This window comes from Urocampus carinirostris, chromosome 13 (assembly GCF_059441175.1).
Source record: "Urocampus carinirostris isolate Australia breed hairy pipefish chromosome 13, RoL_Ucar_1.0, whole genome shotgun sequence".
Lineage (NCBI taxonomy): Eukaryota > Metazoa > Chordata > Actinopteri > Syngnathiformes > Syngnathidae > Urocampus > Urocampus carinirostris.
Window position 1 is genome coordinate 3,321,009 of NC_142361.1, and position 27,137 is coordinate 3,348,145.

The 27,137-nt window shown below is 39.5% G+C and overlaps 1 protein-coding gene across 8 annotated transcripts in view; it reads right to left on the reverse strand.

Annotated features, from left to right (window-relative positions):
• The window catches only part of hhat (hedgehog acyltransferase), a 53,813-nt gene that overhangs the window by 7,484 nt on the left and 19,192 nt on the right, over positions 1-27,137 (reverse strand). For 5 of the 8 annotated variants that reach the window (XR_015852552.1, XM_088351837.1, XM_088351836.1 and 2 more), the window contains 3 exons: positions 26,958-26,993; positions 14,654-14,855; positions 3,626-3,770 (listed from right to left, as the gene is read on the reverse strand). Coding sequence is in view for 7 of the 8 variants with exons in the window: in XM_088351837.1 (XP_088207963.1) it covers positions 3,626-3,770; positions 14,654-14,855; positions 26,958-26,993 (383 nt within the window). In the remaining variant the exon portion in view is untranslated. Of the gene's footprint in view, positions 1-1,152; positions 2,147-3,625; positions 3,771-14,653; positions 14,856-26,957; positions 26,994-27,137 lie in introns of those variants that run through there. The other 3 variants (XM_088351839.1, XM_088351840.1, XM_088351842.1) reach the window with 3 other exon arrangements.

Consider the following 27,137-nt stretch of genomic DNA (forward strand, 5'->3'; position numbering starts at 1 on the left):
GAAACTGTGATTTAACAGCTGCATTAATATCGGATAGTCTTCGTTCCATACAGTGGCGAGACAGTTGAACATCTGATATGCTCTGTTTTAGTTTGTCTCCAGGAACCAAAATTTCAAAGGCGTCAATGAGGCATTTTTTATGAATTCCCCTTTGTTGTATGGCTTTTTAGCCTGTGCTATGTTCCAAGTTTACTGATACGATGCAAGTGTTACAGTCTCTTGAGTGTTTCATAATTTTTGGGAAAAAAATGCAACCGTTTTTCTCCCTTGCTTTTCATAGTTAACAATTTTTTCTTCCGAAGTTCAGTCCCTTTTGAAAATTCCTGTTTGATGTTAGAGTGGAGTGAGCTGAAGTGACGCTGAAGCGTTGAAATGTGCTAATGCAGCGTCACATATAAGGCAGATCGGCTTGCCATTATCTTATATAAAAAATATAAACTCTCCCACTCTGGCAAAAACATCCCATGTTCTTCACCATATTTTTGTTTGGCTGTGCTTTTTTTACCTGCCATTTCAAGAGGTAATTTCACGTAAATTGGCTACAATATGTTTTGTCAAGCAAATATTTTCTCGGCGCTCGTTTGACCTCACTCAAACAGGCTTACATTGTCTGTGTGCAATCTAGCTGTAGGGAAGGCAAATTACAGTGCCGGCTAAACATTTTTGATGCATGTCATGAGCCGCATTAAACCAGTTTATAACAGCACCTAAAGAGCCGCATGAAACGAGTTTAAGAGCCGCAAGTGGCTCGCAAGCCGCGGGTTGGCCCTCCCTGCCCTACATGACTGCCATCCTTGTCCATATCCCTGCCACCTCCAGGCTGGACTATTCTAGTTCTGTCCTCTATGGCCCACCTCTAAAGTCCTTCCATTAACTTTAGCTTGTCCAAAATTCTGTTGCCCGGATCATAACCAAAACCCCCTCGCCACCACATCACCCCTCCTTCAACAACTCCACTGGTTCCCGATCAACCAAAGAGTCACTTACAAAATCCTTATGCACACCTTTAAGGTCATCCATAACATCACCCCATTCTACATGTCCACGCCATCCTGCGCAGTCAAATCATCTCCCTTCATCTCAACGTTCCTGCATTTGTTTCAGCTCTAAGGGGAGCAGAGCGTCCGAAAGCTCTGCTCCCCAGCTCTGGAACTCACTACCACCTGACCCTCAGAATTCTGTCACCCTGTCCATCTTCCAAACCGGACTCAAATCCCACCACTTCAGACTCTCTTATCAAACATAAACTGGCTCACACGAGAACATCGAAAAATATCTGGACATTGCTGTGAATTAGATTTTGTATCATGTGCACATTTTTCTGAGCACAGGACATTATTTTAGTGGTTCTTTCCGCCGTGTGGTGGCGCTGTGAGAGGTCACCCAGCATCCACCCTTAAGAAGAAACCTGCTTCCTCTTCCTAGTTTGTGTGTAAACCCTCTATTCTGTTTCTCCAGCATGCTAAGAACTTTGATATTTTTATTGTTTAATACCTCGTGAATTCATTCAATATGGTTGGTGTAAAGAAGAGGCGAGCCGTTTCATTTGAAATGAAAGTGGAATAAGGAAGCTTGATGCTTTTGAGAAAATGGTCTGATCACTTTTTGTCTGACACTTTTTACCACGGAGGAGGAAGTCGCCTAACTGTTGAAGCTCATCTTCTAAAAGTAAGTTAAACTTAACTTTATCTTTATAGAGCATACTATTTTATAAAATGTTTATTTTTTTAGTACAAAACAATACAGGTTACATATACAAGCCTTAAACATACTTATATAAACCTTAAACATACGTTCCATACAAAATATAGCACTGAAGTAACTCACAAATAAATTCAACTTACGAACGTTCGTCCGGAACCTATCTTGTTCGTAAGTAGTGCAGTGTCTGTACCGTTTAAGCATGGTAACCAGTGTTTTATTTTGCAGTGTCAAGGGTGATTATAGCTTTAGTGTAGAAGATGTTTTTCAATCTACTAGTTCAAGACCTGATGGTCCTGAATCGTCTACTTGAGGGCAACAGTTCATACAAGTAATGTCTGGGGTAGGCACATGGAGAGACTGAATCTTGTCCATTGCTCCTTGCAAAACAGCTACAGCTTGGGAAAGTTGGATGAACAGTGTTTTTGAACAGCAGTCTTCAGCTCTGCACACAAATTCTCAATCAGATTTAGGTCTGGACTCAGTCATTTGAACATATGGATAAGTTTATTTGTGAACTAGTCCATTGTAGATTTGGCTGTAGGTTTTGGATAATTGTCTTGGTGGAAGATAAATCTCTATCCCAGTCTCAGGTTCATCGCAGACTAACTATTTTCTTCCAGAATGGTCCTGTTTTTGGCTCCATATACATTTCCTTACATTTCGACAATCTTCCCTGTCCCTGTTGAAAAATAGACAGCCCAAACGCCGAGGCTGCCACCACCATCTTTGACAGTGAAGTTGGAGTATTTGGGGTGATAAGCTGTGTTTCTTTTATGTCAAACAAAGCGTTTTGCATTGTGGCCACAATGTTCAATTTAGGTTAAATCTGACTGGAAAACCTTATCCCGCCTTCTTGGTGTGTCTCAGGTTTGTCGTGGCTAACACTAAATAAATTTCTATAGATATCTTCAAGAAATTGATTTTTCTTGCCACTCTTCTATGAATGTCTGATTTGTACAGTGTACAACCGGTTATTGTCCTAAGGACAGACTTTACCATTCAAGCTGTAGATCTATGCAGTTTTGATGTCAAGAGCTTGATAAAGCTTTTTGTATCCAAACTCTACTTTAAACTCCTCCACAACAGTATCTCATAACTTTCTGATTTGTTTCTTGGTATTCATTAAGCTGTCAACAGTACCCTGAGATTACCAGAGAGCAGACTGAGACGCGATTACCCACGGGTGGATTCTATTTATCAACATTGGGACAACTGTGGATCATTCATAGATCCTTACTAAGCTTCAGGAATGAGATTTTGCACTGAAAGTAAAGGAGCCGAGTTAAATTGTTTGGCCCACTTCTTAGTTTTTGATTCTTTATATAAGACCGCTTGATATAAAATTTAATATCCGAAAAATTGCATTCCACTTGACAATTGTCCCACTTGTTCTTGATTTTTGACAAAAAAACATGATTACTTTTGAGGCCTTAAATGTAACGAAAGGTTGAAAAGTTTTTGGGTCTGTATGTATTTATTTTGTATCTCATGTTGTTCCATTTTAGGTGTTATTATCCTATTGATATTCATAAGGTGTTTAATAAATATGACTGCCTGTAGTGAATTGTGACATACATATCTCTGAGTTACTGAGTAACTGTATAACCATTCCACTTTTGAGAAAAAAATATTTTTGACAGGTCTCGAAAAACACTTCATCAAATATTCCCAAAAAAGAATTCCAACCTTTTAATCATCACATTTCTTTTGTGTGATTTGAATTTTGAGAAAAACTAAAATTCTATAACAAAAGATTGATTGCATTGTTTGAGTGATAAGCTTTGGAAAGTTTCATGGGCCTCTTGCATTATTGTACGCAGCATGTCATCAAACTTTAATCTTTCCAAATGTACCTTTTTTTTCACGTACTTCACTGGAGCGACGGCAAATCAGGCAAATCAGCATGGAAGGCCGGCATTACCTTGAAGGAAGACACGCTTCCAGAAGATCCTACCGACGTGAATCCCCCCGAGGAAGAGCAGATTAGAGAGGATGAGCATGGCCGTGGAGAAGGCGCAGAGCAGTGCGGCACAGCGCCTCCTCGTTGCCGCGGAGGAATGCCGCTCCTGGTAAATCAGCGCACAAATAAGCCAAGTGTCGCGTGAAGTGGCACAATGCTGTGACGGAGACGCCACTGAGCAGCAAAGACAAACGCGTGCCAAGCCCCACAGCAGAGCCAGAGTCAAACCTTATTACCACTTGGAGGATCCGGGGCTTCTGACAGCGAAGAGGAAATTGGAAACTACCACATTGGTGCTTTGTGTTACACCAACACTTAAATGCAATTTGACCTTGCAAGGAAATTAAAGTTGACAGCATCATGAACCAAACCTTTTTAGCGAACAGGCAACTAAAGGGAAACCTAATGCTGCTATAAACCCTTCTATAACCTGCACAATTGATTATCTTATTTTGTGCTTTTTATCTTCATTAACAGTGCCATGAAAAAGTATTTGCCCTCTTCATGATTTTTGTGTTTTTAACACCAGATGTAATGGGCTGCACACCTTCCAAAAAGCTACATTTTTCACTAATCAGTCCACAGAATGTTTCTCCAAAAATCTTGAGGATAATCAAGATCCTTTTTGGCAAACGTGAGACGACTTTTTATGTTTTTTTTTTGACAGCAGCGGTTTTAGCCTTAGAACTCACCCATGAATGCCATTTTTGGCCCGTTTCTTTCTGATAAAGGAGTAATTTACCTTAACCGAGGCCAGCGAGGCCTGCAGTTCCATGGCTGTTTTTCGAGGTTCTTTGTAACCTGTTTGATGAGCCTTCGCCACACTCAGAGTGATTTTAGTTAGTAAATCACTCCTGGGAAGATTTAGATAGATAGATAGATACTTGATTCATCCCCTAAGGGAAATTCACATTTCCAGCAGCATCCCTGAGCTGAGAACAGTACAATAATTAAGCCAAAAGAATACAATATACAAATACCCAGTGTGACGTGCAAATGCCCACTGTAGCGTGTTATATAGAGTAACTAAATAGTGCTACACAGAATACATATTGCAGTAATATCCAATGTAGGTGGTGTGGTTTAATGTGGGCCTTTACTCTGCCGGGTGGAGTTAAAGAGCCTCATGGCATGAGGAAGAAAAGATCTCTTCAGTCTGTCCGTAGTACAAGACAGTGACAGCAGTCTGTCGCTGAAACTGCTCTTCTGTCTGGAGATAATGCTGTGTAGTGGATGCGATGGATTGTCCATGATTGACCTCAGCTTTTTCAGTGCTCGTCTCTCAGCTACTGTTGTTAGGCTGTCCAGCTCTTTGCCCACAACAGAGCTCGCTTTCCTAGCCAGTTTATTGAGACGAGAGGCATCCTTCTTCTTGACGCTGCCTCCCCAACACGCTGCCGCATAGAGGGCGCTTGCCACTACTGTCTCATAGAATATTTTCAGGAGCTTTTTGCAGATGTTGAAGGAGGCCAGCCTTCTGAGGAAGTAAAGTCAGCTTTGCCCTTTCCTACATAGAGCTTCTGTGTTGGCAGTCCAGTCCAGTTTGTTGTCCAGCTGCACACCCAGGTATTTGTAGGTCTGGACAAATTCTACACATTCTCCCTTGATGGTTACAGGAACCGGGTGAGTTCTGGTTCTCCTGAAGTCCACCACCATCTCTCTGGTCTTGGTGGTGTTTAGGTGCAGGTGGTTTGCGTCGCTCCATCGGACAAAGTCCTGAATCAATTTCCTGTACTCTTCCTCCTTTCCGTTTCTGTTACATCCCACGATCGCAGTGTCGTCGGCAAACTTTTGCACATGGCAAGACTCAGAGTTGTACTTAAAGTCCGATGTATATAGAGTGAATAGGAACGGAGAGAGAACGGTCCCCTGCGGAGATCCTGTGCTGCTAACCACAGTGTCCGATGTACAGCCCCCCTGTTTCACATACTGGGGTCTGCCTGTCAGGTAGTCAGTAATCCATTCTACAAGGTGTGAGCTAACTCCCATCTCTGTCAGTTTCCTACTCGGTAGCAGAGGCTGTATGGTTTTGAAGGCACTGGAGAAGTCCAAAAAATGTAATCCTCACAGCCCCCTTCGCCCTATCCAGGTGAGAGAGGGATTGGTGTAACATGTATACTATAGCATCCTCCACTCCCACCTTCTCCTGGTAAGCAAATTGCAGTGGGTCGATGGCGTGACGGACCTGTAGCCTCAGGTGGTGCAGCAGCAGCCGCTCCATGGTCTTCATCACATGTGATGTCAGGGCGACCGGCCTGAAGTCGTTGAGTTCCTCAGGTCTTGATTTCTTTGGGACTAGGATGATGCAGGATGTTTTCCACAGCTGAGGGACCCTCCCCTGTTCAAGGTTCAGGTTGAAGATGCGCTGTAGAGGGTCTCCCAGCTCAGACACACAGGCTTTCAGCAGTCGGGGGGATACTCCATCCGGACCAGCTGCCTTGCTGGTTCGTAGCCTTCTCAGCTCTCCACACACCTGGGCTGAAGTTATTTTTAGTGGGGGGATGTCTTCCATGCTAGTGTCCAGAGGGGGAGGGGGAAGGACAGCTGCATTACTCAGGGGTGAGGATGAGGCGGAGTGGTCAAACCTGTTGAAAAAGTTGTTCAACTGGTTGACTCGCCCCACATCTATATCCACAGCCACACCCTGCTTGGTGTTGCAGCCAGTAATTGTTTTCATCCCTTCCCACACCTCCTTCATGTTGTTGTTCTGCAGCTTTTTCTCCAACTTCCTCCTGTACTGCTCCTTCCCTTTCCGGAGCTGGACTTTGAGCTCCTTCTGTACTCGTTTTAGCTCCTGATCATCACCATTTTTAAAGGCCCTCTTCTTTTGGTTCAGAAGGCACTTGATGTCGCTCGTGATCCAGGGCTTGTTGTTGGCATAGCAGAGTACAGTCTTTATAGGAACAACACTGTCCATGCAGAACTTAATGTAGTCAGTAGTACAGTTTGCCATCTCCTCAATGTCCCCACTGCTGGACCCTAGCAGGACATCGCAGTCCGTACATCCAAAGCCCCTGTTCTCAGTTTTCTCCATTTCAGGATAATGGATCTTACAGTGGTTTACTGGAGTCCTACAGCCTTAGAAATGTCTGTGACCTTTTCTGGACTGATAGATTTCAATCACTTTTTCTATAATTTATTTCGGAATTTCTTTGGATCATGGTTTGACCTAAACAGTTCAGGCTCGAAAACCTTTCCAAAATAGCAGATTTGAAAAAAATTTGCAAAGAGGAATGGCCCAAAATTCATCCAAAGCGTTGTAATTACCAATTATAGTAAATGTTTGATTTCTGTTACCGGTGCCGAAAGTGGCCCAACTGACTTTTAGGTTCAGGGGGCAAATACTCTTTTACATTGGGCCAGATAGGTTTTGATTTTTCTGTGCCTCAATAAATGGAATCAACATTTCAAAACTGCATTTTTGTGTTTCCTTTGGTTGTCTTTGTGTGATCTTAAGATTTGTTTGATGATGTGAAACCTAAGTGAGTGATCAATATTGCTGGAACTCTTCCATTAAGTTTGCAGGATTCAAAGCACAGGAAAACTCTGACTAATGTTCCCTCTAAGCTGTAAACGCATGCAGTTGCACACTTCCCAGTTCTTCTCAGCGCACAAAGTACATCTATCCAGCGCATGAAGATCAGGGCTCGAAATTGCGAAATTCCTTCACTTGCACATTTGGCTAAAGTTATAGTACATGCGGGTGAAAATAATGCAGGCTCCCTCTGTGGTGAGTTTTAAATGCAGTATTTTGAAATGAATGGCAGCATGAAATTGAGTAAACAATGGAATGTACATGCCAGGAGAGAGGTGGAGGGGAACGATGGAGGAAGTTTTCACTGCCGTTGTACTGTTGGATACACCTAGTATGTAACATTCAGTACGTTTCTGACTTTACTTAGTGGGTTAAACATAGAGCTTGACATTTTTTGCATCAGTCGTGTTGTCAACGTCACAGGTGTTTCACTTTTCACATTAGTAACTTCATATAAAAAAGATTCTCTTTTTGGGTTGTACGTTTCTGAAAAATCTTTGTTACCTATAAAAGTTTGTCAATCTGTTTGCCAACACTGCGTTACCTATAAAAGAAGTGTAATTACATACTGCTCAGTATTGTGCAACTTACTAAATAAATCCACAAAAGTTTAGTATTACGTAACAAAGGACATGATTAAGAAAGATGAAAATCGAATGTATAAGTCGTTGTAAAAACCACAGACGTTTGCGGACAGTAAAACCTTTCCAATATTACATTAGACAACTCATTCAAATTTGAAAAACTAACTCGTGTTGCCAGAAACCCAGCAGAATATAACTTGATTTATATCAGGTTTTGGACATGTTTGATAATGATTTGGTTGCCGCATGCAATATTGATGTTGCTCACTGACATTGCAAGCAATGCTCAATGACTTTGTGTGAATGCTCAAACCTGTGGAAGATTAGAGGGATTGTTGCCTCTGACAATTTCAATTTTAATGTGATATAGACTGACTTACGTTTGATTTCCTTGATGTTAGGCTTTGCATAGCTGCCTCTTTTTGTTTGTTTTCCACACATTTTCCACGCCACCTTCAACATTCAATATATCATATTATGAACCCAGTCCTAACATGTAAAACTGAATATATTTGAAATTCAACATACCATCATAAAGTATATTTGGAAATGGGGATTAAACCATTCTGGAACTGCGGTGAGCCTTTCAATTTATATGCATAAAAATCTGTTTATCTAGGATCAGATATCTAACCGACTTTTGAATATATGTGCACTGTCCATGCATGGAAGGAGACCCCCCAGGACTCCATCCATCATCTCATTAGGAGCATGACTCCACGTTGTCAGGCATGTGTTAAAAGCACATGGGGGGCATCCAAACACCTGAGAATCATGTTGCTACAATGACATTTTGGCAAGATAGGCCAGTCTGTTGCCTCATTTTTTCAGTTTTACTGTGAAAATAAAGCATTAAGCTTTTTTCTTTATCGTGGTAATGCTTACAGTATTCAACTTGGGTTTTTTTGAATTTTCATTATCATTATGATTATTATTGATGCACTGAATTTTCTGCAAGCTTGTTTCAACCGATAATCAACCAAAAAATACAACAGGAAATAAAGAGAAAAAAAACCTGTTGCAAAGTCTTTTCGAACATGATGCAAGCCCTGCCAAGATGGCTTTCACCTGGGGGAGTTTTAGTACGACACAGCTGCTTATTTTTAATTTTGGACAAGCACAGGAAAGAGATGGAGCAGACCATTAAAACAGAAGCTATACCAAACGTTTGCCATAAAGACTATTTCCTAAAGATTGTGTGTCCCTCTGCTCCAATGTTTTTGGATGCCGCAGTCTGGACTTTGACTAATATTTACATGCTAACACTTATTAGCTAAATTATTATAGTTCAGCAGTTTTAACTTATGAACATATTAAGTGTGTAAAATTCAGTGTGTTTGTTGCCGAAGAAGTTTGGTTGGCGCTAGCAGAGATTAATTTACAATTATTACTTTACATTAGATGGTAGGGCGCCCGCTCCGAGACTGGGAGGTCGCCGGTTCAAGCCTCGGCCGAGTCATACCTAAGACTTACAACATTGGTACTCATTGCCTCCCTGCATGGCCCTCCGCATTAAGGGTTGGAATTGGAGGGTTTGGTCACCTAATGACTCCCAGCACAGCAGTTGGGTCTAAAATGGCGGCGCCCTGTTTGGCTGCGGCTGCATTGGCTGGCTACAGTTTACGGGTCGGGTGTATCGACATTTCGTTCTGTGTGCATGGTTACAAAGAATGACAATAAAAGTCAATTCTATTCTATTCCATTCATATGCACAAGTCACTGATTTGTAATCTGAGCAGATTGCTGCTGCTTCATCATCATCAGTTCACTCCTTCTTATGTTTTTGTCACTATTTACACTGCTGTTCATCAAAAGCTGAAATAGCCCCAACATAATTACTATTCAGGGCAGCAGTACAAGATCTTTTTCTCTTTATATTAACTAGCTACTATACTCAAAATACTAAGGCATAATGAACTTGCTTGCATATTTTGCATTTTAGATCTCTATAAATATCTGTTGCATTTTTGCAAATGCTTTTTGTCCAACTTAACCACACTCGCTGCGTTACATACAATTCCACCTAGTTAAGAGGAGTGAAATACTGCCTGGTTGTCAGAGTGCTAAGTACAATGACCAAGACCAAGTGAATGCCACCACAAGTCCCACTTCAAACTGTTCACAATAAACATATCCACATGCATCAAAATTACTCATATACATGAGAACTCGTTTAAAACTACAAAGCAATTGGATTAAAAATCCAGTATATTTACTGAATGCATAAATAACCACTTGAATTTCACTGCTGGCCTAAACTTGAAATCCTCTGTTTTAACCAATTTGTTCACAACCCAGCATATTGTAGTGATGAACCTACTTTTGCCTAGCATGCAGTCGGTTCTAGCTTCAAATCCCACAACTAGCATTACCGTTTTTTTGCCCTCTTTGATGTGAATCAATTTTATTTACCACTTAATGTTTTCACAGGGCAGCACGGCGGCACAGAGGTTAGCGTGTGTGCGGCACAGTTCTGAGGTCATGAGATCGAACCTTCCTGTGTGGAGTTTGCATGTTGTCCCCGTGCTTGCGTGGGTTTCCTCCGGGCACTCCGGTTTCCTCCCACATTCCAAAAACAAGCATGTCATGTTAATTGGCCGGTCTAAATTGTCCCTATGTGTGAATGAGCGAGTGAGTTGTCTGTCCCTGTGTGCCCTGCGACTGTCTGGCAACCGGTTCAGGGTGTCCCCTGTCCACTGCCCGAAGATAGCTGGGATGGGCTCCAGGACCCCCGCGACCCAACTGAGGATAAGCGGTGCAGATAATCGATGGTTGGATGTTTTCACAATTTAATAAGTTTAACAATTGGCTTTCACCCTAACTCTTCCAAGTCAAGTTGAAGTCCTCTCCTTATATTCTCAAAAAGCTAGAATAGCCTAGAGCAGGGCTCTAGAGCCATACAAGGAAGAATTTAAAAAAAATTAAATACTTAAAATGTAAAAAAAAAAAAGAGTCACACCATATATTTTAAGACAAAATTCAACAAAACCGCCAAACCTGTCTAGACAAAAGCTAACTCTTCAGCACATTTTATTTCACTGTGTGTCATTAGATTATTTGATCAAATCTATTAAATATAGATGCTCCACTACTTACAACCATTCGACTTACGAAAAACGGTAGTTACCAACATTTTTTTCAGGATGTCGAAAAATATCCGGACATTGCTGTAACTTAGATTTTGTATTCTGTGCACTTTTTCAGAGTACAGGCCATTACTTTAGTGCTTCTTCCCGCCGCTACCGGCGTGTGGTGGTGCAGTGAGAGGTCACCCAGTGTCCACACCGAAGGAGAAAACAGCTTCCTCTTCCTAGTTCGTGTGTAAACATACTGTACTGAATCTCCAGCCTGCTAAGAACTTTGATAATTTTATTGTTTCATTATCTTGTGCATCCATTTAATATGGTTGGTGTAAAGTGTAAAGAAGTAGCGAGCCGTTTCATTTGAAATGAAAATGGAATATGGAAACTTGATGCTGTTGAGAAAATGTTTGGATTGATTTTTTTCGGCCACTTTTTACCACGGGGAGCCTAACTGTTGAGGCTCATCTTCCAAAGGTAATTTAAACTTAACTTCATTTATCTTTATGGAGCATATTATTTTATGAAATGTTTATTTTTAGTACAAAACAATACAGGTTACTTATACAAGGCTTAAACATACTTATATAAACCTCAAACATACAAAATATAGCACTAAGAAACAAATTCAACTTACTAACGATCGTCCAGAACCTACAGTGGCTTGCGAAACTATTTGGCCCCCTTGAACTTTGTGACCGTTTGCCAAATTTCAGACTTCAAAGATGAAGATACAAAACTTTAATTTCTTGTGAAGTATCAACAACTAGTGGGACACAATCATGAAGTGGAACACACTTTATTGGATATTATAAACTTTTTTAACAAATAAAAAACGAAAAAGTGGGTGTGCAAAAAAATTCAGCCATTTTAATTTCAGTGAAGCAAACTCTGTCCAGAAGTTCAGTGAGGATCTCTGCATGATTCAATGTTGATCTAAATAACTAACAATGATAAATTAAATCCACCTGTGTGTAATCAAGTCTCTGTATAAAGGCACCTTCACTGTGATAGTCTCAGAGGTCTGTTTAAAGCACAGAGATCGTCATGAAGAACAAGGAACACACCAGGCATGTCCAAGATACTGTTGTGGAAAAGCTTAAAGCTGGACTTGGATACAAAAAAGATTTCCCAAGCTTTAAACATCCCAAGGGGCACTGTGCAAGCAAAATATTGTAATGGAAGGAGTATCAGACCACTGCAAATCTTCCAAGATCGGGCTGTCCCCCTAAACTTTCAGCTCATACAAGGAGAAAACTGATCAGAGATGCAGCCAAGAGGCCCATGATCACTTTGGATGAACTGCAGAGGTCTACAGCTGAAGTGGGAGAATGTTTCCATCGGACAACAATCAGTCCTATACTGCACAAATCTGGCCTTTACGGAAGAGTGGCACGAAGGAAGCCATTTTTTAAAGATATCCATAAAAAGTGTTATTTAAAGTTTGCCACAAGCCACCTGGGAGACACACTAAACATGTGTAAGAAGGTGCTTTTGGCAACAATGCAAGACGTTATGTTTGGCGTAAAAGTAACACAGCTCATCACCCTCAACACGCCATCGCCATAGTCAAACATGGTGGTGGCAGCGTCATGGTTTGGGCCTGCTTTTCTTCAGCAGGGACAGGGAAGATGGTCAAAATTAATGGGCGAATGGATGGAGCTAAATACCGGACCATTCTGGAAGAAAACCTGGAGTCTGCAAAAGACCTGAGTCTGGGACGGAGATTTGTTTTCCAACAAGACAACGATCCAAAACATAAAATAAAAGCTACAATGGAATGGTTCATAAAAACATATCGAGGTGTTAGAATGGCCAGGTCAAAGTCCAGACCTCAATCCAATTAAGAATCTGTGGAAAGAACTGAAAACTGCTGTTCACCAACGCTTTCCATCCAACCTCACTGAGCTTTGCAAGGAAGAATGGGCAAAAATATCAGTTTCTCAAAGTGCAAAACTGATAAGAGACATACCTCGAGCGACTTGCAGGTGTAATCGCAGCAAAAGGTTGCTCTACAAAGTATTAACTTAATGGGGCTGAATAATTTTGCACACCCACTTTTTGGGTTTTTATTTGTTAAAAAAGTTTAAAATATCCAATAAAGTGTGTTGCACTTCATGATTGTGTCCCACTTATTGTTGATTCTTCACAATAAATTACAGTTTAATATCTAGATGTGTAAAGTCTAAAATGTGGCAAAAGGTCACAAAGTTCAATGGGACCAAATAGTTTTGCAAGCCACTGTATCCCGTTCGTAAGTAGGGCAGCGTCTGTAATAATGCCAGAGCCTGTGTCCCGTATCAATATGTAAAAAACTTAAATCTGTCTCCTTCCCTAAGTTACTTAAAAGTGTTTAGCTCATTTTGACCTTCATTTTTGTCATAAAAAATTGATTCAAAACAAGGTGCAAGCAAAGTTCTTATGTAAAAACGTCACAAAATAATGTAAACGATAAGGATTTTATTGTATTTACCTTCGGCGCGGACTGCACTAAGCGAGAGAGCGAACGGAGTGCTTTGCGCTGTGAGCAGGGATCCGCCCACCTCTACCGCTCAACCAATCAAATTGCGTTCAGTGTTTTGGGTGTTTTTGGCTGTTTTTCCCTGTAAGTGACCAGAACTGGTCTGTTTTTAAAGTTTGTGGATTGGAGGGTTTCTTATTTTTTAGAGTTAAGTACATTCAGTAGGTAACATTGTAGTTTATCATATTTACATTTTAAAATGTTTTTCAGACCTTTCTGGCCTGGATTGGAGGGAGACGCGATGTGATTACAAGTAAAAGACTGAGTTACATTTAGACTTTATCTACCGTGCATTTTGATTGGATACACATTCTATACATCTGAGGGCTTTTGTTTGTTTTGTCTATATTATACAACGTGGAGACAGTACAATATACAGGAGTGTTTCTTAACTGGTGGGTCATGGACCCATTGTCAGTGGGTCGAGGGCCTTTTAAACAGTAGCTGGGGATATATCTTTGCAAATTCTAATTGACACCTGTACTTTTATATCACAAATAAAGACTGATAAAGTTTGTATACACATGCATGGCCCAATGCATATGCAGCGGATGATATGAATTATGGATTTTATTGTCTAGAAAACAAAACCACCAAAGTGAAGCGTATTAGATTTCATTTAAAATGCAGCTGATAGAACATTAAAGGGAATACTTATTATTTGAAGTCATTTTGGTTTTGCTGGTCATTATTTATGCAAGTATAATCTACTATCTCTGGTTCAAACAGTAAAATCCTTCCATTTAATACATCTGAAAAGTGGAAATGTTGTCTTGATTTGGATCGCAGATTGTAATTAGGTTGGGATCGTTGGTCCAGAAGTTGAGACCGCTTGATAACCTCTATTACATATATAACATATAACCTTATTGCATTTTTTTCAACCAATATTTCCCAGTTTACGTACGGTTTGATCCCACTAGTAGTTTTGTAACCTGATTGCAAGACAAAGATGTATCCTAATTAGATCAAGATTGCATTTGGTAGTTTAACAATGCAACTCTACACTTTAGATCATTCTTATCTGTCATCAAAGATTTAATAATAGTTAATTTAATAATAGTTATGGCTTACACAATTACACCTTTGTTGTAACCTAGTAAACTGTCTTGAAGCAACATTATCATTATCATTATATCCCTAGGACTCCACAGCTTAAACACTACAAGATTATACAAAAATGTATGACAAACAACCTTGATGGTGGTTTATGTGCTTGTCTAACTGCATATGTTGACAAAGCGTGTGTGCGGACAGTTTGTAACTCACAAAAAAGGAGCGAGCGATAGCTGAGCCAAAGAGAGCCCTCAGTGTGGTTTCCACCAGAATGCCCAACCAATTCATCAGGGCCCAACACTGTAGGTAGTCATGACCACCATGCCAAAGACAGACGAAGCCGAACGCCAGCGCAGTGGATAACATTTTACGCACCGGTCCATGATGCGAACCCCCCAGCGGCACGTAGATGTATCTGCAACGCAAACAGGAAATAAATGATTTAAATAGTCAATTAGATCTGTAAAAAATTAACATGCAAACATAATACAATTAGGGTTTCCCGGTACGTAGCCAATGACTCGCAATGATGCGAAGGAAAATGAGGTTAAAAATGTCTGCCAAGCATTTTGTATAGTTCAGAAATTTTTAATCAGATAAACGTAGCTTTAACGTCTGGAGCCACAACAAACCAAAAAAATAATCCTGCCCCAGCATAACAACTGTGGCCTCTGTGTTATGAATGATGCCACAGGATGGAAATATTTTTAATTCTCTGTGATTCATACCTACAAATCCTTCATCACCTCATGCTGTGGGCAAAGAAAGTTCATGTTTATAGTCGGGGGTACTTGGGTGTATTGCAATTGTTTTTATGTACTGGACTGTCTCAGAAAATTAGAATATTGTGATAAAGTTCTTTATTTTCTGTAATGCAATTAAAAAAACAAAAATGTCATACATTCTGGATTCATTACACATCAACTGAACTATTTCAAGCCTTTTATTATTTGAATATTGCTGATTTTGGCTTACAGCTGAAAAAAACTCAAAAATCCTATCTCAAAATATTAGAATACTTCCTCAGACCAAGTAAAAAATAATTTTATAACAGCAAAACTAAATCAAACATTTGAAAATGTCCATTGATGCACTCAGTACTTGGTTGGGAATCCTTTTGCACGGATTACTGCATCAATCCGGCGTGGCATGGAGGCAATCAGCCTGTGGCATTGCTGAGGTGTTATTGATGCCCAGGATGCTTCAATAGCGGCCTTCAGCTCATTTGCACTTGTAGGTCTGGTGTCTTTCATCTTCTTCTTAACTATACCCCACAAATTCTCGATGGAGTTCAGGTCAGGGGAATTAGCAGGCCAATCAAGGACAGTGATGCCATGGTCAGTGCACCAGTTACTGGTGGTTTTGGCACTGTGGGCAGGTGCCAGATCATGCTGGAAAATGAAATCCTCATCTCCATAGAGCTTTTCAGCAGATGGAAGCATGTAGTGCTCTAAAATCTCTTTGTACACAGTTGCATTTACTCTGGACTTGATGAAACACAGTGGACCAACACCAGCAGCTGACATGGCTCCCCAAACCATTGCTGACTGTGGGAACTTCACACTGGATTTCAAGCAACTTGGATTTTTGCTCCTCTCCAGCCTTTCTCCAGACTCTGGCGCCTTGACTTCCAAATGAAATGCAAAACTTGCTTTCGTCTGAAAAGAGGACTTTGGACCACTCTGCAACTGTCCAGTGCTTCTTCTCCATAGCCCAAGTCAGACGCTTCTTCCGTTGTCTTGAGTTCAGAAGTGGCTTGACCATGGGAATACGGCTATTGTAGCCCATTTCCCGGCCACGTCTGTTAACTGTGGCTTTTGATACCTGGACTCCAGCTTCAGCCCACTGTCTTTGAAGCTCCCCCAAATTCTGGAAGCGGCTCTTCTTCACAATTTTGTTAAGGCTGCGGTCATCTCTCTTGGTTGTGCAGCGTTTCCGGCCACATTTTTCCCTTCCAACAGACTTTTTGTGGATATGCTTTGAAACTGCACTCTGTGAACAGCCTGCTCTTTGAGAAATTTCTTTTTGTGTCTTACCCTCCTGATGGAGGGTATCAATGATGGTCCTCTGGACAGCAGACAGATCAGCAGTCTTCCCCATACTTGTGATTTAGTTTACTGAACCAAGCTGAGTGTTTTTAAGGCTCAGGAAACCCTCGTAAGGTGTTTCGAGTTAATTAGATGATTCAGGTGATTAGTTGAATAGACTACTTGTATACTTTTTCACGATATTCTAATATTTTGATAGGATTTTTGAGTTTTCTTAAGCTGTAAGCCAAATTCAGCAATATTCAAATAATAAAAGGCTTGAAATAGTTCAGTTGATGTGTAATGAATCCAGAATGTATGACATTTTTGTTTTTTTAATTGCATTACAGAAAAGAACTTTATCACAATATTCTAATTTTCTGAGACAGTCCAGTAAACCACTTTGAAAATGTTACCAGACCACTTATGAAGATAGCAAAACAAAGTCGACACAAAATTTTGTGGTTTGCTCAGACATAATTGCATAATAGTCATTGGTGTCATGGGAGTATGATAAAGTGATTAATCTATACTGAGAGTGTAAAAGAGTATGATAATCTACAGCAGCGCTTTTCAACACTTTTTCATGGATGAACTCCTGAATTTATAAATATATATAACAATTTTGTCGGAAAAATGTGGTTATATTTCCATAATTTCTGGTGAATAGACAATAATCTATATCAGGCAAATGTAACATTTTTGCAATTATGGCTGTAGAAGTCTCTCGTAGAGGCGCACATGAAGCAAGAACGGTACTGCGCTGTGGGTCATTTGCTTCGAGCCAGAGGAAAAATAACTTCCATTATATTTTGCTCCGTATAATTTTATTTACACCGATATGGTCACACCATATCCTGGTTTGCTAGTTTAAGATCAGGTAATTGTGTAATTTTGTAACTGTAATCCTGTGCAGTCCTTTGAGACATTTTTGTGATTAAGGGCTATATAAATAAATTTGACTTGACTTGACTTGACTTGACACCAAAATGTGTTTGAATTAAACTCCATGTGGTTTGCATTGTCGGGGCAACTGTCAAGTTTGGAGCAAGGATCCCCACTCACAGAAGGTGATACAGTAATGAATGAATCTAACAAAATGTATGCACTTCAGAGCCAGCTAAAGCCAATCAGCATGGAGTAAGCTCAACTGCACCCCACTACGTAATGTTACAAAGATAGCCATACAAAAAATTGGGCAATGGAGGAAATATCGATCATTGCAGATTGTGGGTGCATGGAATCAGAAATCGAAAACGTGACAAACCGTGCACAGTCCACGACCACACAAGATCAATGCACTTTTTGCGAGTATGTTCATTTGGGTAAATTTGTATTTTTGACTACTTTGCAAACAGCTTGACATTGACATTTTGCATTATACGTTACAATAGTGACCAGACAGTGTTGTGTGCTGCTGGTGCCCAGAGCCAGGACTAAACAGGGTGAAGCTGCGTTTCAGTTCCATGCAGCTAAACTCTGGAATAGTCTTCCTGATGATGTCAGACAGGCGTCTACTCTGACGGTGTTTAAGTCCAGGCTGAAAACAGCTCTGTTCAACTGTGCATACAACTGAAAGGGTTCTATCTGCACTCTTCATTTTTACTTTATTTTAATTCATTGATTTAATTATGTTTTATCTGTGGTTTTAATGCATTTTAAAAACCACATTTTAAATTTGTAATGTCTTTTCCTCTATGTTTTAACTGTACTATCCCCCTTGCTTTATAACCTTATATTCTCTGTTCCTTTATGTTCTTGTCTCATACCTCACTGTGAGTGTGTAAAACTGGAGTGTCATGCCCAATTTCGTTGTCACAATATGTTAACCCATTTTGTAACAATGACAATAAAGGTATATTCTATTCTATTTCTATTCTAATTGTGTGTTTTCAACCCGTCTCTTTGCCATTTCTGTAAAGCACTTTGAATTGCCTTGTGTATGAATTGTGCTATACGAATAAACTTGCCTTGCCTTGTTGGAACAGAGCTCCCCATGTCATGTGATGTTGGTGCGATGTTTAGAGACCAGCCAATGATGATTACACATTAGATTAAGACGTGTAAATATTGTCGTTATTATTATTATAAATGCTGTTCATTCATTTATTCATTTTCCACCCGATTAGGGTTGCAAGGGTGCTGGAACCCGTCCCAGCTGACTTTGGGCAGTGGGCAATGGTTGTCTCCTCAGGAAAATGTTCAACTTGACAATCAAGCTTCCAAGCATGTTTTTGGTCTAGCAGGAAACCGGAGTACCAAGAGAAAAACCCACTCATACATACATACTTCTTAAATGGAGCGTACTGTATATGTAATATCTCTATCACGTGGGGGAGGAAACCCCTGCCCCCAAAAAGAAAAGGGCACAACCATGCTGGACTTGCCCGTGAATGATAAAATTATATATTTACACTCTACTGTTAAAAAGTTTGGGTTAGCTTTTAAATTTGTTTCCATTATTTGACGAAAACAAAGTTTAAAAGTTTTTTTCAAATAAAATCATAAAAAAAATCATTATAGAAATTATCTACAACCTTTTAAATGTTTCAACTAAACTATTTAGTTTGCGACTCATTTTATTAGTTAACAAAAGTGACTTTTCGAGGAAAACACACTATTGTTTGTAAATGGTGTAGTGTTCCTGCTATACATATATTCACATTGCGCAAGAGGTAATGGAAGATATTAACTGCCAAAATCAAAAGAATTATGTATTTTAGAATTTAAAAAAAAAGACTTCAATTATAATATAACAAAAGAGCTATGATAGTCTAGCTAGACAAAAATGTTTATTTGTCAACACTTCCTGATTTTGACAATGAAAAAAATAAAGAAAAATGGAGAAAAAGGGGCTAAATTATAAGTTTGCAAGAAAGATTAATGATATTTTAGTACTGGAAAGCCACGCTGTCTCAGCCAGAGCTCTGCGGACACTGAATCCTGATCCGCAGAAAAGCAGCGCAACTGGTTTCGGGCAACCACGTTGTTTTTCTGTCTTTATTTTATTGGCATAATCTCACTTTTATGCAACTTTCTTTAATTTATTGCCTTAGTCCAGAGTGCCGTGTGTTCATGAATTCCCTTTGTAATTCAGTGCCTTCCAGGTGCTGCTGAGATGCAGACTCATTATCTAAGTGACCCTGCATGTTAAAAATTCCTGAAAGACGAGACAGTTTTTTTGTACCTTTGAAAAGAGCATTGGCAAGCAACATTAGGTGTGGAAGCAGATGGATGTTTACCCACAAAGGGCAGCAATGTATCTTGAGTGAGTAGAAAGCAGAAGCTTTTAACCAGGGATGCCAAACTTAGTTTGGCTGTTTTGTTGTGTGTGTCTGTATATTACGTGTTTTGGGTTATTGTCTTATTGTATACTGAATATTCTTACACAGCACTTTGAGTGGCAATTTATTGCCTGAAAATTGCTTTACAAATAAATTTCATTTGATTTGATGTGCGATACCGACTTTTTGTAAGCACTTTAAGTAAATGAGAGTTTAAATGTCTAATTGGTTTATCTAAAAGGCGCATCGGCCTGGATTCTGGGGTCCAACGCTCTTTCTCATATGAACTTCAATCCAAGAAAATCCAATTTGGCAGCCGCTTAAAGACACTCCAGCTGGCTTGATAGCCGTACCTTCCACAGGTAATGGAATGATGAATAAGGGGCCACTCAGCAGCCCACAGAGAAAGGTCTCAATGAGTCATGGATACACACCTACTCAGTCTTCTTTGGACCATTTGGGCTCAATCTTAAAGCCCGGTTATAAGCACTTTTTTGATGAGGAGCGGATGTGTGGCGCATTGTGTGTTTCTCATTTGTATAATTGCGAGAGATGCCATTAAGAGCAAGAGACGCGGGTCCGGTTTCAAATAGATACTGCGTGAAATAGAATGTTGCATTTTCAATTTAAATACTTTATTAATTAAAAACACCAATAGTCCATTGCCTCCTAAATAAGACTGAAAACAGAAACAAAGTCAGTCTTTGCTTGTGATGTGTTAAAATAAGGGCTGCAACAAATTAGTTTAATATTTAATCTGTCATTGACTTTGTCAATTAACTGAAAGAATAAATGAAAGTCTAATTTCAAAGATCAGCTTTCGAGATTTTTAGCCCAGTTATTGATTTGCTATCAAAATAGGCCCTACACCAGGGGTCAGGAATCTCTTCGACCCAAAGATCCATAGCAGCAAAATATTTGGATTTTTTTTTTCAAAGAGAACCGTACCATATACATTTTGAGGCAAATTTCAGCAAAACCGCCAAACTCGCTCTCCAAACAAAATCACAATTTTCTGTGCAATTTATTTCACTGTGTGACATTAGATGATTGAATCAAATTTATGAAATAAAAATAATGCCAGAGCCTTTGTCCCATATTAACAGATGTACCACTTTAAACTTGTATCACTCCCACAATTGTTGAGGCTCACTTTGAATTTTTTTTTATTTTTTTCCCCCTAAATAATAGTTTCAAAATGAGGTGAAAGCTGAGTTATTTCGTAAAAAAATATCACAAAATACTGTAAACGAGACTTCTGACATATTTACCTTTGGTTCAGACGGTGCAGACAGAAGAGTGCTGTGTGCATAGTTCACCCAATCAAATGTGTTGTAATCTCAAACAGCGTTTCTGTCTGATTACAATTTTTTCTGTAGGTTTTATCATAAAGTGTCTCAATAGTGAACCTAAATTGTCAAATGAGCTTTCATTTAAAAGATTCCTTAGCGACGTATGACCAAATTAGGGTCTGCTGGTGTGACACCTCAACTGTAAACTGTAGTGGGGAGTAAGCTCTTTAGATACTGGACCAAACTGTCCATGATAATAGTGCAAGGTCAGCTATTCATGAAATAAACTCGCTTCCGCGCTTATCAGATTTGAATAATATGAAAAAAAATGGCTAAGTACAATTAGATCTTGAGCCATAGGTTTCCATAAAAAGAGCATGTGAGGCATAGGGTCCCGACACCTGTCCTACACTAATTTTAATGACAGTCTGTGTCAAATTACATTAACCATAAAGAATCAATTACTGTGGTTTGTTTTAGTTTCCTTCCATCTACTGTGACATTAGACCCCTGCAAAATAACACCTAAGTGCACCAAATTTGAGTGTGTTTTTGCACCACCATCACTCGCTAATCACCATCGTTACTGTGATTGTTGTTGTTGACGCTGACGATTATATCCAGTAAGTTTTACACATATTCCTATTCCACTAACACAACTATGAACGCTAGTTCAAATGCTAGAAAAGAAAAAGTACATAATTACACTAGCTGAATTTTAAAATCTTTGGGGAAAACAAACAACATGAGCAACAACAACTTTGTTTTAATTGCTTTAATTTTGAAAGTTTAATGTAAGCACTTCACACGTTAATTATGGATTCATTTATTATTTTTTTACTAATTGATTTTTTACAAGAATCCTTCGATTTTCTTGCGTAAAACCCCATTTGGCCCCTATTACATTGAGTTTGAGACACCTGCACATTAAACAAAGCATTTGTAATGATTAGCAGTAATGTCCTGATTTTTTTATTTTTTAAGGAAGCACACAAGGGAGTGTTTTCTCTGACAAGCGTGTCACAGCAGTTTTAATGCTTCAAGGAGTATTGTGCTTCTACTAAGCGGATCACAAACTTCCATCAGGCAATGAGGTGTGAAGTGAGGCTTCCTTCATTAGGAGGGTTGGCAAACTGTTAGTAAAAATGAGATCCATCCAAATTGTGAGCTGGCAAATTGCGAGGGCTGCTCCATATGCACATATTCTACAAAGAGGACATTTTCCCTGGTTTGTCGGATAGAAAAAAGAATCAGGTTTGCACTTCCTATTATAAGCCAACAACACGTAAGCTCATAATCATGAGAATGCCTTCATGCAAATGCAGCACCCTTGTGTATTTATGACCAACTGTGCAAGGCAGCAGCAAAATGGGCCGACTCCGACCCAACTCAACCTTATTTGAAAGGTTTTTGAACAGTGAAATACTAATGAGTTTGATAAGTGGTCAAAATGAACATGTGCAAAAGTGACAAGTTAATCAAATGCAAAAAAATAGAAGGAAAACAATATTATTACTAACCTGACATTGATTAAAATGTAGTGAACATTGTTTACACAGAAATTAAAAGTGGTGAGAGGAGTCTTTTTTTGTTTTTTTTCTTCTGCAATACAGCAAGCCGGCAAAGTTCTGCAGACTGGCTAGAGAGCAGCAGATAATTCTCTGTGCTGAGTTGATGATTCTGTAAGGTTTTTCTGTCTGTAGCTGTGCTCCCAGCATACCAAACCATGATGCCATATGTCAGAATACTGTCAACTGTGGCTCTGTAGAAGGACACCAGCATTTTCCTGGGTATTTATTTTGCTCATGTTGGTTTCAGATCAGGTGATGTTGTCATGGTGGTCTGTGAAGCCCTTTGAGACTTTTTTGTGATTAACAGCTATACAATTAAACAAGATTTGAGTTTCCTACCACAGCTCTGGTGTTGGCAAATCAGGACAGGTTATCGCAGATATGCACGCCCCGGAGTTTGAAGAAGTGGGATCTGTCTACAGGCTCCATTGATAATGGGTGGAGCAGGGTCCGTTCGCGACTTTCAGAAGTGGACTATGAATTTTCAGAATTTTTTGGTGGTTTAGGAGTTTAGTTTTGAACACCAGTTAGTGTCTCCACCTCGTCCTTGTACGCCGCCTCATCCCCATCAGAGACAAGGCCAACCAAGGTGGTGTTGCCAGCATAGTTTACAATTGGGTTTGTTATGTAGGTCAGTGAACAATGCGAAGTACATAAGGTAAACAGCAGAGGGATCGGCACACATCCTTGGCGCAAGCCAGTGCTGACTTTTAGTGTGGAAGAGACAAAAGGGTTGGGTTTCACAAACTGCGGGCAGTTGGAAAGAAATGTCCATAACAGTTTATTGCTTTATTGGGTAAGCGGTTTGCCTGTAGACAAACAAGTGAGGGTCCTGTCCGGGAGGTAGAGTCTTTGATGTGCTGCAACACCACAACTCAGTGCACTTCATGACCTTAGGCAAGTGACCTGCCTGTATTCATTGAGGCTAAACAACGATGACTTCTTGAGGATGGGGATGATGGTGGAGGTTTTGAGGCAGAATGGAACGCTAGCCTTTTTCACGGACTGGTTAAAGATTGTGTCAAAGACCCCAGCCAGCAGTCCGTTCAGCACAGAACTTAAAAACCTTCCCTTAAGTACATTCACTTAAGCACCTCATCCATCCAGACCAACAAACCTTTCTGGGTTTTACATTTCTCAGCACAAGTCTTTCTGTAAAAGCTGATCATATTTAGTTAATTGTGTATTTCTCTGTCTTCTATGTTACAAATAATCCTGATGAGCTTGACTTATATTACAACTCGTTTTGTACTATTTTTGAACTGAAAGACATATATGACGTCCTTGGTTATTCCTACGCATGTGCGAACTTTGAACCGTAGACGTATGTGTGACGTCATTGATACTTTCTGCGCATGCGCACGCTTTTGAACAAAACCCGGCTGCAGCGCGGGAAACGCGTGAGACTTTGAATTAGTCTGCCCACTGCGCAGTGAATAAATTCTAAAACTACATTTGCCTCTCTTACTGATCACTTCAGTTTTAACCTATTACGAAAATATTATCCCTAACACTTTCTTTATGCTCTTTAAGTATCAGGGTACTGCTGCCAGTTTTTGGTGGTGAGGTGCAGGTGCTAATGGCCTGCTATCTTCAAAGCGCTAAAAAAGCAATTGAAATCATCTGCCAGTGAAGCATTTTTACCAACAAACACCTGGTTGTTGCCTCTGAAGTTTGTATTTGTAAGTCTTTGCCACAGACTCCTCGTATCTTTTCCAGTAAAGGGGTCCTCAATCCTTCTTGCCTAGGCTGCCTTGGCAACACTAATACCTCACTTCAAGTCAGCTCTGGTCATGCAGGAAAGAGCCTTGTCCCCCTTACCTGAAGAAGGCGTTACAGACTTCGACAAAATAAGGACACTTTTTGGTCATCCCACAGTTTTTGATTAGGAAAGTGCCTGATTCTTTTGATTGCTATGACATTATTCAGACGTGTTTTTATGTAAAAAGTATAGTGTCAGAGTACACCTGTAGGTCAAGCTTCTCAAACACCTCCCCCTATCTTTTTTGAAAGCAGCCCTGCAGGCTGTGTTCCCTCTAAGCTGCGCGCGTGCGCAATTGTGCACTGCTCGCACATTCTCAGCGCACAGGAAAATCTAGCCAGCGCACAAAAATGAGGGCTCAAAATTACTAATTAAGAAGCGACTTAAGTCAAAGTTACAGTGCATGAAGGTAAAAATGCACAGGTTCCCCTAACGTTGTGTCCTAAATGCGGTATTTTGAAGTCGAGTCGAATTAGAACGAAGTTGAGTAAAGTTAGTGGAGTTTGTCAATGAACCGGCTTCTTCGGCTCGGCTCACTAAAAGGAACCGGCTCTTTTGGGTCCTAAACGGCTCTTCAGGTTGTTTTTGCTTCTTTAATCCCAACATGACCAAATAGTATGTAAAATTATGCACAAAATGACTTAAAGGAAGGGGGGGAATAGAACAAAAAAGAAAAAAATACCAAAATGAAAAAGTAGTGAAAAGCTGAGAAAAAAAGAAACAAAAGGAAGAGAAAAAAAGAAGGAAAAATTTAGAAAAAAGCCAGAAAAAAAGAAAAGAAATAAATGTAGGAAAAAAAATAGAGAACAAAAAGAAAAAAAGTAACAGCTCGGAAAAAATAAACACAATGAGATTTTTTTTAAAGGATTTAAAAAAAAAGTAGAAAAAAACACGGAAAAAGAAGAAAAAGTTTGTGTTGCATTCAAATAATTTCCAATTATATCAAGTGAATCTTGTTACCAACATTGTACTTCCACTAAAAAATTTGATTAAGTACAGTTCTGTATCTTACAACTTATTTAGTCAACCGACTAAATAAGCCCCCAAAAATGTTGTTATGCGACAAAATATATTAGGAAATAAAAAGAAATGGATATCTTGTGAAAGAATTGTAAGAACAAATGACGTTTGTAAGCCGTACAACCTTTGCAATAGTACATAAGTCAATTCATTCAAAAGTGAAAAATAATTTTGCATTGCCGGAAACTCAGCAAAATGTAACTTGATGTCAAGTTTTGGACATGTTTGATAATTAATTATCTTGCCACACTTTGGATTATGGTTGCTCACTGTTGTTTCAAGCGTTGCTCACCGACTTTGTGTGAACGCTCAGACCCGTGGAAAATTAGAGGGAACATTGCCTGCAGGTAAGAGAAAGTGCCCTCAAGCTATGTTTAAATTTCCCTTGTCACAGCCATTGTTTTCCTCAAGAGGAGTGTATAATTTGGGATCACACTCGCACAGGTGATCGAAAACATCCGAGTAGCACATATGGTGCTATACAAAATGGTGCTATACACAACGACCAGTGTTTTATTTGGCTTGTTTACACTGTTCATGAAAGAGTTTATAGGTAGTACAGTTTTTAGGCACGCCTGATTAAAGTCCCCAGCAATGATAAAAGCTCAGTTGGGCTGCTGTTTGCTAATATTAACGAACAGGAGATTCAGCACTATGCCAATGTTGGCATACGGCGGAATGTAAACAGTTATCAAAATGAGAACTGTTAGCTCCCTGAGTAGATTGAAGGGGTGGCTAAACCTTTACACATGTGGGCTGTATTGGGTTTTACAATTTTCCAGTGGGCCCCCAGGCAAGAATAAAAAATAATGATTGATTATATTTCACTAGCCTTAAACCGAAATTGTTTTTGAAACAGTAGGTATTAAAGTAAAATGTATAAGATGTTCCTTTTTAAGCACAAAATTTGATCAAATATGCTGTATATGCTGATCTCAAATGGCAAAAACGCAAGTGTAGGATTTTTTGGCTCAACATTTGATTTTTATAGTAAAAAACTTAATTTTGTCTTTTTCTTGTTAATAAGATTCATACAATATAAATCCATTGACAAAGTACAGAAAAATATAGCTATCATACTTACATAATTTAAATGTTGTCCTTGAGCACAGTACACTTTAATTGAGAATAAGCTCATATGTCTTCTTTAAACTACATTACTGAAATTATCCAACAGCTGAGCAGGAAATTTTGCAACATGATAATGCAGCTAAAAGAAAATTTGTCAAATATGGCAATGACCAATAATTCAGCTCATTTTAAGTATTATTTTTCTAACTTTTGGACAATTTTCTGTGGCACATTAGACAAGGTTGCAAAGCACACTAGTGAGCCACACACAACACACTGGCTAAGAAACAATGCTCTAGCTATTGGTGGAATCAACTCACAGCACCTTATTTAGTCTTGATATTTCATTAAATTTGCTATTTCACAAAAACATTTTTTTGAGTGTAGATTGATGGCTTAAGAGACCGATGTTTGTGCAAACCAATGAATGGATTCATAAATACAACAAATTTTGAGTGGCAAGATAAAACATTCTATGAAAGGGCTCTTACCTGAGGAGCCATCGATACAGGCCCTTGTCAAAATGCCTATGAAAGTGGAGAGACAAAGGGAGAGAGGTGGAGAATGTTAATTGGATTCACACATATACATGATAATACCAAGAGCCAGGAACGCCTGAGCTCCATCCGTTTTATCATGCTCCCTGCTAAATAAACAGAGGCATGATTGGG